At 39.2% G+C, this 12,656-nt stretch overlaps 1 protein-coding gene across 2 annotated transcripts in view; it reads right to left on the reverse strand.

The window, feature by feature from the left end:
- Nucleotides 1-2,759: 2,759 nt before the first annotated feature.
- The window catches only part of PPP3CC (protein phosphatase 3 catalytic subunit gamma), an 86,860-nt gene continuing 76,963 nt past the window's right edge, over nucleotides 2,760-12,656 (reverse strand). The window contains exons 11-14 of one of the 2 annotated variants that reach the window (XM_012807737.2): nucleotides 10,773-10,854; nucleotides 10,067-10,164; nucleotides 4,944-4,973; nucleotides 2,760-3,550 (exon numbers count right to left, since the gene is read on the reverse strand). In XM_012807737.2, coding sequence (XP_012663191.1) covers nucleotides 3,366-3,550; nucleotides 4,944-4,973; nucleotides 10,067-10,164; nucleotides 10,773-10,854 — 395 coding nt within the window. In that variant the 3' untranslated portion in view covers nucleotides 2,760-3,365. The remainder of the gene's footprint in view (nucleotides 3,551-4,943; nucleotides 4,974-10,066; nucleotides 10,165-10,772; nucleotides 10,855-12,656) is intronic. The other variant, XM_023515569.1, reaches the window with a different exon arrangement.

A 12,656-nucleotide genomic window follows, 5' to 3' on the forward strand; every position in this document is an offset into this window, starting at 1 on the left:
GAGTCTGTTACACATCCCCCTTAGCTTATTGCTTTGCTTTTGTTCTACTATAATTAGCAATAATTGCTCCTTGCTCCTTGGACAAACTTCACTGGCTATGATGCTGCCCCTGTGCAAAGCTTTAGCTTTCTTTTTTTTTTTTTGAGACAGAGCCTCAAGCTGTCCCCCTGGGTAGAGTGCTGTGGCATCGCAGCTCATAGCAAGCTCCAACTCCTGGGCTCAAGCGAGTCTCCTGCCTCCGCCCCCCCAGTAGCTGGGACCACAGGCGCCCACCACAATGCCTGGCCATTTTTTGGTTGCAGCCATCACTGTTGTTTGGTGGGCCTGGGCTGGATTCGAACCCGCCACCTTAGGTGTATGTGGCTGGCGCCTTAGCCACTTGAGTCATAGGCACCAAGCCAGCTTTTTTTCTAAATGTTTAGAACAGTGAATAAAAAGGGATATATGTTTTGAACCTATTTGAGTTTTAAATTTTTATTTTAAAAAAGCCACGTGTTCAATTTAAAATTTCATGTAATATTTACATAGCCAAAATTGGGTAACCTATCTATGTGAAGTGTCATTTTCAAAATGGCATTTCAGAAAATTTTACAAAGGAGACTTCTGACATGTAAGAAACATGTTTCTTTGGTTGTTTTCTTAAATGGGAAAAGTTGTAGGAAAAAAAGGTCCCTGTGGACTTTCCATAGGGAAGGTCCTACGAAGAACAAAACAAAAGCATTTTTAGTACCTTTAGAATACATGGGGGAAAGATTTTATGCAACATAAGAGGCTTTGAAAATGCCAACAGTGCAGAGGTTGACAGCAGTCACAATGTTTGTTTAATGATGGCCCTAGGCAGGAACAGTAGTTCTGGGGCAAACTCAAGGCAGGCTTCCAGCCATCTTGGAAGCTGTTGTTTAGATGAAAACATTAAAAAATGTGTTCAAACCCTCCAATGAAGTCTAAAATGAAGAAAAGTACTGTTATTCAACATATTTCTAAGGTCATGCCTTCTAAATGGTTTTCAGTCACAGGTGTAAAGGCATATGTAGGAACCAGTTGAGAGCCTCACTTTAAGAAGTTGCCTGTATCATATAGACACATTACGTGACTTTCTAAAATGTTGAAATACACACCCTAGCTTTCCACAAAACAGAAGAAATAGCTTTACCTTCAGAATTCAACAGAATTCTCAAAGCTAGCTTCCTTCAAGAGCTGGTGTTGGTCTGTCTTAAGCTCACTCAGATTTTCTTGAATTAGGACTTCCCACCTGTCTCTCCTCCAGCTGATCCACAACTCAGAGGTACCTATAGCCCTATGCTCTCCTTTGTGATGCTTCTGTCAAGGAAACTTCCTTTATTATACTACTTTTTTTTGAGACAATAATGAAGACATTCCTAAATAATCATTCTTTTTAATCTGGTAAAATGTTATATTTTGCTTATAGGGATTTATACTAACTAGTATACTAACTAGTATTATAATAGTATAATAACTATTTATACTATTGCCTACTGACTGAGACCCTAAAGAGTGTTTTCTGTTTGTGGACTGTGTATGTATAACAATAGCCTTAATGAAAAGGAGAAAGGGACAAAGGACTCCAAGCTCCACAATCTGTCATGTGAAATTTCCAAAGGAAGAATCTTTTCTAATAATAAGATTGGGGAGGGAGGAGTATGAGGAGATCCAGATGATTAATACCCTGCAAGTATAAAGAAATAATGTCAGGAAAGACAGCTACTCAAGATTTTTTTCTCCCTTCTCTCAGAGGTTTTACTCACACCTAGTAAGAGATCCTTTAGTTCCTTCCACAACATCCTTTTTATCTTTTTTATTAACAGAGCAATCCTTGCAGGCAGACTGCAACTCCTCAAAATGTTTCATCTCTGTCCTAAACAAATTTGGATCTGTTAGCAAAAGGTACAGGAAAATAGAGATTGATAGGTTAAGTCTACATTGTTCTTCTACAAAAAACTATGACTTTTAGAAATAAAAAAAAAAAAGAGTTGTTTCTGTTTTTCGGTTTCCTTGAAGCTCCCAACATGAATTACTACTGTCTGAAATTCTTGCTCTGATGCTGGCCTCCCACATCACAAATGACACTCAGGAATGCCATAGAAGCACAGTTTCCATGTCATACTGTGTACTTTTATGTTCACTGCAGAGCTGACCAGTGAGTATTATGACATGGAACCTGTGGTCAGCTAAACCAAAAATGGGAGCCTAAGCATCCTAAACAACTAATTAGTTGTGACTTGAAAATCAAACTAAAGGAAGATTGAATATTCAAATACTGTATCTGAACAATTGATTTTCCAAAACATGCTACTGGAGGCTGACATACAGTTCAACCTAATGAGTGTTGAAAGAGAGAGAAACATACTAGTATTTGATACAGAAGACAGGAAATCCTCACTCATGCGATGCCCTCTCGAAAGACTTTCAGTTCACAAGGGGATCATACCACCTTTGTCAGTTTCCATATCCCAGTTGGCTGCAAAAATACTGACAGGGAAAAATGGAATGATGATGGGGAAGAGATGCAAGTGCCTGTAAGAGCATAAATATCTCTTGCTGTTAAGGTTCTGCCGAGGGCATTTATAAAATATTTGGAAGGTAACATCCTTTGCAGATGGGGTAAGACACCTGGGGTTCAAAACAAAAGCAAAAGAATCTGGCAACAGTTAAAGCTCCTGAAAATCTTTCTCCTCCAAAGTTCTAAGGAAAGTTTAAACCATTCATGCCCATGGTTAGATGAACAAATTCTAAGTAACTCTAAGAAAATTCCTCATTTTTTATTTTGCTTTACTAGAATATATTATGGAAAGCATTCCCCTTGGCCCTTAGAATCATTGGGGTTGGATTATTCACTTAAGTTCTACTGTAATCATGTTTTCCATCAAAAGAGAAATAGTTGTAGCCACTGAAATCTAAGAGGCCTTTCTTCAATGGCACCCAGCAGAAAGGAAAAAACAAAATGCAAAAAAAAGAAAAAACATCTTCCATTTGAAAAAACAAGAGTGAAAGCTGACTACTTCGTGTCAGAAACCCAGAGTTGAGGTTTGCAAGGCCCTTTTATTCAGGGAAAGATCCCCTTTATAGCATAAGACTTCATATATGTATTGACAACAATCAGATTAGTTCCTAAAAATTGGGGAGGGAAAAAGGTAAAAATAAACCAGATGCCCTTATTATATATATTGAACATAAATTAAAAGAATTTATAAAATGGTCACCTTTCTTACAGAATAAATGCAGACTGAATTATAAATGCACCTCCAGGTTTAAGTTGTTTGAGTTGTTGTTTCATTTCCCAATAATAAATAAAAAAATTTGTTCTTAAGTTTTGGATCCACCTTTGCCACAGCAGCACTCAGTTATTACTGGGCTTTCTTCCCGTGGTCGCTCCTGTGCAGAACATTTGAGTGTACTGCAGTTACAGATTTCACTGGCCCATCAGGGTGTGAGCCATCTCTTCGGGGTGGCATTCGCTCATTTATTCGGTCCAGACCTCGGGCTTCTTCAAAACTCCGGATCTTGTGCTGAAGCGAAAACCCTCTGATGGCTACAGAAAAACAGGAAAGGGTTGGTGGTGAGGAGTGCTCAGTTAGGCAGCAAAGCAAAAGCCTAAAAAAGTTTCTTAGCACACAGCAACCTCCTAAAGAAAAACAGAGAGAGGTGGCCATGGAGCACATGTCTGGTGAAGGTGATAGGCAACATCTGACTGAATCAGCTTTGTTTGAAGTTACTGTTTCCTTAAGGCCCAAAGGCAGCAGAAACTGTGAAAATAATTTTCATAAAAGCTCAATACAAATAAGCATGGCAGAAGTATACTTGACCAAAAGTATACCATCCACAAGTTCTTACTTAGACCCAAAATATTTGAAAAAGATTTTCTTAAGGGCCAGAAACATGCTCAATGCTAGAAAAATGGCAATATTAGAATAATAGAAAAAGTTAAAAACAGAGTGGTTGCTTTAAGTGCAAACACCACATTACCCACAAAAAAAATAAAAAAAAAGCTAATCTTTTTGTTTAGGAGTTTTTTTTTTTTTTGTTTGTTTGTTTTTGAGATAGTCCCACTATGTTGCCTTCAGTAGAGTGATGTGGTGTCACAGCTCATAGCAACCTCAAACTCTTGGGCCAAAGTGATTCTCTTGCCTCAGCCTCCCGAGTAGCTGGGACTACAGGCGCCTGGCACAACACCAGCTGGTTTTTTTTTGTTGTTGTTGTTATAGTTGTCATTGTTTTTAGTAGGCCTGGTTGGGTTGGAACCTTCCAGACCCAGTGTATGTGGCCGGCGCCCTAACCACTGAGCAATGGGGGCGCAGTGTTATTTTACTTCTGATTCAACTTTTATATTGTCAAGGAAAGGCCATTTTGAATCATCTTACCTAATAAAATAATTATATTTAAAACACAAGTTCATCAATTCTAATAGTTTTCCCCCAAAAAGTCATAGATAATGTTACTTAAAATACGTTCCCATAGAAACAAAGATAATTTAGCTGGAGTGCCTTAGGGCAATCTCAGAAATAAACTGAACTAAATTCTAATCTACTTTTGCCTCTGCGCTTGAGATTCTTTAGAATTATTAGGTAAAGAGGCTGACCTGTTGGAATCTCTTTATAATCAAAGGACATCTCTTATATATGGATATGGAAGGAACACAGAATTAAACCATTCAACCTCTCATGACCAGTTGCTTAACCTGAAGCCACTGCAGTAAAACTGATGGAGTGCAGAAAGGACTGGGGCAATACAGAAAGTCATGTAAAATTACTATAAATATAGGACACAAAGGAAACACTTGCTGCGCACATGCCTAGAAATATATATTCCTTTTCGCACTGTTATAGTTCTGGTGATGCAAAAAAAAAAAAATTCGCAATGTTGATAAAACTTTTTAAACTAGTAGACAGACACATGATCACATCTATCAGATAATAAGGCCATACCTTCCCGGGCCTCTACCGCTTCTACTGTGGCTGTAAGAGGGCAGGAGCAGTGTCATGCAAAAATGAAGACAGAAAAGAGTGAGTAAACCAACAGCATTGCTGCCAGCACAGACATCCCAGAATCTCACCCTTTAGCCTATCCCCATCCCTAGTAAAAGTCAACTAGTAAGAGAAGCAAGAGGATTATTGCAAGAGACTATTCTGGAGGTAGTTTCTAATATTTTTAATACTTCATGTAGCAAGGAAACATTGTTCTGTTCATTTTTTTTTCCTGAGACAGAGTCTCACTTTTGTCACCCTCCATAGAGTGCCATGGTATCACACCTTACAGCAATCTCAAATTCTTGGGCTCAAGTGATTTTCTTGCCTCAGGCTCCAGGGTAGCTAGAACTACAGGTGCCTGCCACAATGCCTGGCTATTTTTAGAGACAGGGGCTCTTGTTCAGGCTGGTCTTAAACCAGTGAGCTCATGTAATCCACCCACCTCGGCTTCCCAAAGTGCTAGGATTCCAGGTATGAGCCACGGCGCCCAGCCTGTTCCCTTCATTTTAAACAGCCAACTGCTATTTTATGGCCTGACATCCACACATTAAGATAACTTGTCCCATCACATAATTTAACATCACAACACTCTTATAGTTTGTACTAGCTCAGATGGTATTAAATGAGCTGCTAGGTCCTATTTAAAAAACATTTACAACTCCTTCCTATTGCTCTCAAGTGACTTCTGACTTATATGAAGTCCAAATGTCCTTTCTGATCACTCAATAAAATACGAGTGGCCTTTGAACAGGAGACTGGCATCAGAAAGTGAAAAATACGTGAGGGGTATTTCTTGTCTGGGAGTGGAGTACTAAGCCAGCAAAGGCATAAAAAAATTCAATTCCTGATGCAAATTTGTGTACCCATCTGGGCTTAGAGATACATCTGAGGCTGACATTTCCAACCCATATGGCTTCCATTCAGTGTTTGAAAGAGTAGGCCAATAACTAAGAAAGCCTTCTTCTTCCTCAGTGATGGAAAAGGAAGCAATTTAAAAACTAGTGCCAACAAGTAAACCTCCCAGCATCTTCTTTTTCAGACAATAAACCCCCTAATATATGAAAAGGTTACAAGCTATAGCAAGAAAGATCCTCTTAGGTGAACGCTGACAGTTCCTCCAATACCAGTTTTCTAAAAGAAGTCAGGGAAGAATAGCGAGCAGTGACAGTTTCTGTTCCCAAAGCCTTACATATCAACACCAGAGAAAATGAAAGAACTATGAAGTGATCTAACACAATGTGGAAAGTGGAAAATGGACACTTGGAATCAACTTACCAAGTGTTTACATCTGTCAACCATATGTAGACATGTGTTGAAGCAATGTCACATTCTCACTAATCTCCTTCAACAGAACAAATAAACTTCACAAGAAAACTACAGTGCCTCCTGACAGTACATCACTGGTGTAACTGCTAACAAAGCATTGCCTGAAACGGTATACCAAATGTTGGTCTAATTAGAGTTTCAAAGCTATATGGTAAAATGTGTTCGAGTTATTACATTGTTTGGGGGCTTTCTAGAACTGCTTTTTGGACTGGGTATTAAGATAGGGTTTGGATGGAGGGACATTATAACAGTCATATAAAACTAACTGAATTTTTTTCTTTTTAATATCTTTACTGAAATATAATTCATACATCATAAAATTCACTTGTTAATGTATTCAAGTCAATGCTTTTAATATAATTTAAATAAAGTTGTACAAACATCACCACAATCTGTGTTTAGAATAATTTCATCACCCCAAGAGAAATCCAAGTCATTTGCAGTTACTTTCCTTTCCCCTCCCTCACTCTTCCTAGTTAACCACTGATCTAGCTTGTGTCTAACATATGATGTTCTGGACATTTCAAATAAGTAGAATCAGACAAAATGTGCTCTTGAGTGACTGACTTCTTTTTTTTTTTTTTTAAAGAGACAGAGTCTCACTTTATTACCCTCAATAGAGTGCTGTGAAGTCACAGCTCACAGCAACTCCAACTCCTGTGCTTAGGTGATTCTCCTGCCTTAGCCTCCCAAGTAGCTGGGACTACAGGCATCTGCCACATTGCCCAGCTATTTTTTTGTTGCACTTTGGCCAGGGCTGGGTTTGAACCCACCACTCTTGGTATATGGGGCCAGCACCCTACTCACTGAGCCACAGGCGCAACCCATGACTTCTTTTACTTAGCATAACATTTTCAATGTTCACTTATGTGAAGGCATATACCTGTATAGCATTCCTTTTATCACCGAATAGTATTCCGTTGTATATAACACACTTTGTTTAACCAGTTAATGGACATTTGAGTTGTTTCCACTTTTTGCCTGTTAATAAGAATGCCTGGTATGGACATTTGCATACAGGTTTTGTGTGGACATCTTCCTTTCTCTGGGGAATATAAAATTAGGACTTAAGCTGCTTGACAATATGGTAACTCTACCTTTAATCATTTGAAGAACTGCCAGTAAGTTTTCTTTCCTTTTCTTTTCTTTTTTTTTTTTTTTTTTTGAGACAGAGCTTCAAGCTGTCCCCCTGGGTAGAGTGCCGTGGCATTACAGCTCAAAGCAACCTCCAACTCCTGGGCTCAAGCGAGTCTCCTGCCTCCGCCTCCCAAGTAGCTGGAACCACAGGCGCCCGCCACAACGCCCGGCCATTTTTTGGTTGCAGCCATCATTGTTGTTTGGCGGGTCCGGGCTGGGGATTCGAACCCGCCACCTTAGGTGTATGTGGCTGGCGCCTTAGCTGGTTGAGCTATAGGCGCCGAGCCTTCTTTTCTTTTTTTGATACAAAGTCTTGTTTTGTTGCCCTCGGTAGGGTGCCATGGCATCATAATGCACAGCAACCTCAAACTCTTGGGCTCAAGAGACCCTCTTGCCTCAGCCTTCCAGGTAGCACAATGCCAGGCTATTTTTAGAGATGGGGACTTGCTCTGACTCAGGCTGGGGTCAAACGCATGAGCTCAGGTGATCCACCCACCTCAGCCTCCCTAAGTGCTAGGATTACAGGCATGAACCACCTCGCCTGGCCCAGTAAGTTTTCCAAAGCAGCTGTTTCATTTTATTTTCCGACCAGCAGTGTGTGTGGATACCAGTTTCTCTACCTTCCTATCAACACTTCTTATTGTCTTCTTTATTACAACCATCCTATGAGTGCGAAATGGTACCTGAGAGTGGTTTTAATTTGCATTTCCTGAACGTCTAGTGATGCTGAATATCATTTCATGTACCATTTGTATGTATTCTTTGGAAAAACGTGAATTCAAATTCTTTATACATTTTTAATTGAGTTATCCTTTTATTATTAGGTTGTAGGAGTTCTTTATATTTCCTGGTACTAGTCCCTTATGAGATATAAGATTTGTAAATATTTTCACCCATTCTAGGGGTTACCTTTTCATTTCTTGTGGTACCATTTGTGTTATAAAAGTTTTTAATTTTGATGTAGTCCAACTTATAACCGATCTGTTTTTTATCTTATGGTTGTTTTTTTTTTTTTTTGAGACAGAGCCTCAAGCTGTCACCCCGGGTCGAGTGCCGTGGCATCATAGCTCACCGCAACCTCCAACTCCTGGGCTCAAGCGAGTCTCTTGCCTCTGCCTCCCAAGTAGCTGGGACCACAGGCGCCCGCCACAACACCTGGCTATTTTTTGGTTGCAGCTATCATTGTTGTTTGGTGGACCCGGGCTGGATTCAAACCTGCCAGGTCAGGTGTATGTGGCTGGCGCCTTAGCCGCTTGAGCCACACGCTCTGAGCCTTATCTTATGGTTTTTGTGAACCTTGTTTTGTTCCTAGCTTTCTTATCTATTTGGTAACAGGAAGCCTGAAGTTGAATTTGTGGCTGACCACTGGCTTTAGTTTTGTTTTCCTTGTGCTCCTATTTCCCAGCATATTTAGTTTACTTCACTGTGTTTTACATACACTGTAACTCACGCAAATCTGTCTTGGAACAAGGTAGAACATAAATGAATGTATGGTATAAGGCCATATGGATATTAGTAATGGAAAGCTCTCCAAGTAAAGTTACATGAACAATAAAAGGGTTTTTATTGTTATTCCAGTTTGCTAATGAACCTGTGGAACTGAAATTCTGATGTGAAAATAACAAAATAAACTCATTTCCTGCAATCAATAAGAAAGAACAAGACACTCTAAAAAGTTGGCTTCAACTTCAGTTCTTCACATTACTAAAGATTTTTATCAATTTTAGAAGTATCAATAAATAATCCTGTATTGGTTAAAGCACTCACAACCAGGAATTAAGAGAAACTAGATGTCGTGGGACTGAGCCCCCCAAAAAGTGACCAAGAATTACAAACAAAGAAAGTCCCAAATAACATGTCTCTAAAATTCTCTTCGTTACTAGTTCCTAATTTGCAGATTTGCTCTAGTAAAGTCTTCCAAAAAAAAAGTGGTCTAGTTTAAAACACCAATTTTGAGGATCAGAAAATTTTGATCTGTTGTAGGACATTCTTTTTTCCCTTTCCTCATGTTATTCCTTTTAAGGTTAGTATTTTGAATCCTACTTATTTTTTAATTATTATTATTATTATTATTTTTTGAGACAGAGCCTCAAGTTGTCCCCCTGGGTAGAGTACTATGGCATCACAGCTCACAGCAACCTCCAACTCCTGGGCTCAAGCGAGTCTCTTGCCTTAGCCTCCCAAGTAGCTGGGACCACAGGCACCCACCACAATGCCTGGCTATTTTTAGGTTGCAGCCATCATCGTTGTTTTGGCGGGCCCGGGCTGGATTCGAACCCGCCACCTTAGGTGTATGTGGCTGGTGCCTTAGCCACTTGAGCCACAGGCGCTGAGCCTTTGAATCCTACTTCAAGACTCTGCCTACCCTAATGTCTACTCTCCACATTTTCTTCTAAGAATTTTATTGTTTTATCTTTTACAAGTTATAATCCACTTAGAATTAATTTTTGTAAGTGGAGGAAAGTAAAGGTTGAAATTGAGATTCATTTATCCCTCGGAGGGATAACCAGTTTGCTCTAGTGCCATTTACTAACGGAAACCCCAATTTTAAATTTTACATTGGTTGCTAGGTAATGGGAGTATACCTTCCTCCGTGATTAGAGCATTCACATACTCACCAGTCTCAATAGTCTGCTTCCCTCCTGAGAGGACACCCAAAGGAAGGGTCCCTGTAGGAGTCAGGCCCTTGAGAGTCAACACACTCTCACTCTCCTCCCTACAAATGAAGATCAAAGCCCTGGGTTAATGCCAGGGAGCCCACCTTTCAGCAATTCCAAGATACTTAAGGGAAGTTAAGGGAAAAAATACAGAGATAAAGAACAGGTTCTGTTATCTTTGACCCCTTCCCTGACTCAAAAAAGAGGATGTTTTCTATAAATATCCCAACTTTAAACAATCAGCCAGTTCTTATTTTTCAACGAGAAGCACTTAGCCAGGCACTGTTACAGTGTTTCCCTTATATTATTCTGTTTAATTCATCTAGAAACCTTTTGAGGTAGGTCCTATTATTATTTCTATTTTTTAAGCAAACTAAGGCACAGAGATGAAACTCAAGGTCACATAGCCAAGAAGAGGTACAGCTGGAATGCGAACACCAACAGTCTGGCTTGAAAATCCACACTAAACTACTGCATTCACTACATTGAAGCTAGTGCCAAATGAACATTTTTAGTCAATTGAACATGTAGGTTTGACACAATCTGCACGGAACCTGAAGCCTTACAGTTCCAATAGCAAATTCTAGCTCTCAACAGGTTCTGAACTCAACTCCTAATTTATTCTCAAAATGCCTTTAACCCACACCATAGTGACAGACATCCTTACCGAAGAACTGAAAAGACCCGTGCCATCTTCCCAATGGCTCTGATCTTATTCCTGATGATCTCCTTACGAATTGTAGCGTTTCCTTAGAGATACAAACAATGAGTGAGTTAAAGAAATGTCTTGGCAGGTTGTTTTTTAAAAATGTAGGATGAAGTGTTTTTATTTAATTTAAAGAAACTATTATTTTAAAAACAAGAAATCAAGGCCGAAGTTTGTTTAAGCAAATAAAAATCCCAGGAAGTTCTAAGGAGCAAGGGAAAAAATAACCCAGAAGATAAAAAGATGACGTAAAAACTGGAGGTGCCACAAACAAGGCAGACTGGGTGGATCTATGGGAGGCAGGAATTTATTTGTGGTTTTGAAATGTGGAACACAGTGAAGAATGAAACACACACACTTACAAACAAACCTCACCAAGACAGTTGCTACAGCAAGATCTCTTTAGAGAAGACTGTGGGCCACCTTAGGATGCAGGGTTTGGCCTGCCAAATGGCAAGTGATCATTCAAGCAGTTAGTCTTCTGCATAGAAATATGTTCAGCTAGTTCTCCCAAACTTAGAAGAGCTTTCGTTTGATAATCTTCACTTCCTCACACTGGTGAGTTGTTCCTCACATTACTATTAAAAACTGTAGTATTTTAAAAAGCAACATCAAAAACATTAACCCAAGACTTTATGCCTATTTCTCATTTAAGATTCAGAAAATAGCCCACATATGAGAAGCCAAGGTCCAGGCATGCATCAGGTGGCCACATTCAAAAGTCAAAAAAAGAAACATGGCCTCTCCTTCCTCATCTCCAGCTCTCAATGTTCTGCTGGATCATACAGCAGGTCCACAGAAAACATACACCATTAAAACTGAAAGGGAGGATGGAGAGCCTGTCTGAAATTATTCAACTACCAATTAAAAATGTCTAACCAATAGATCGTGGTAGGACAGACAGTGATTATTAAGCTAAGTACATTTTCATCGGATACCTTTCTGATAGCTTGAAATGTAGTGATCTTCAGGGAGAAGAGACACCAAGAAACAAGGAGATGAAGATAGAAATATGAAAAGAGAAATTTAAGTTTATATGGAAGAGAGAAAAAAATCAAAGTGAAATGCAATGAGAGAAGCAGGCTATTATTTTTACCAGCTCAAAAGAGATATCCTTGGTAACATGATAGGATATTAAATTACAGATTTCTTCTGGTAGTATTTTCTTCCATTTCTTAAAAATTTACAGTTTTACAATAATTCACATCTATTATTAGCCAACACTCTCTACCCAAACAGATCATGAAAATAACATTAGACAAAGATACATTTGCAAAACAAATGATGCTGGAAACAAGGCACAAGAACAAAGAACAAAAAGTTTACAAATCTTTTAATAATAACAGTATGATTGTTGGTTAATGGATTCAATATCTTCTACATTAATATTATATATCGTTCTTCCTTTTTAAAGTTTTGAATGTTCTTCAGAATTTCAAGTTCATTAGAGTTGCTATTTGCTGTTTTTGTGTGGTGTCTTAAAGGTTTTCCCTAGGTGTCCGATATGCTGTGGTGTTTGCTCATGGTTAAAAGTAAGGAATTAAAAAGCTTTCAGAACCAGGGCAGCACCTATGGCTCAAAGGAGTAGAGCACTGGCCCCATATGCTGGAGGTGGCGGGTTCAAACCCAGCCCCAGCCAAAAACTGCAAAAAAAAAAAAAAAAAAATGCTTTCAGAACCAAAAATATAGAAAAAAAAAATAGCCAGACATGGAGGCTGGGTACTGTGGCCTTTGCTTTGAAGATTCTGTGCTGGAACTCAGCATTCCCTATTGCTAAACAGGGCTTGAGCTTTCCTAAATCTATTCAGTTAATGACACTAATGCATTTGTTTTCCACCTTCCCAT

This window comes from Otolemur garnettii, unplaced genomic scaffold (genome assembly GCF_000181295.1).
Source record: "Otolemur garnettii isolate 467f Iridium unplaced genomic scaffold, OtoGar3 scaffold00074, whole genome shotgun sequence".
Lineage (NCBI taxonomy): Eukaryota > Metazoa > Chordata > Mammalia > Primates > Galagidae > Otolemur > Otolemur garnettii.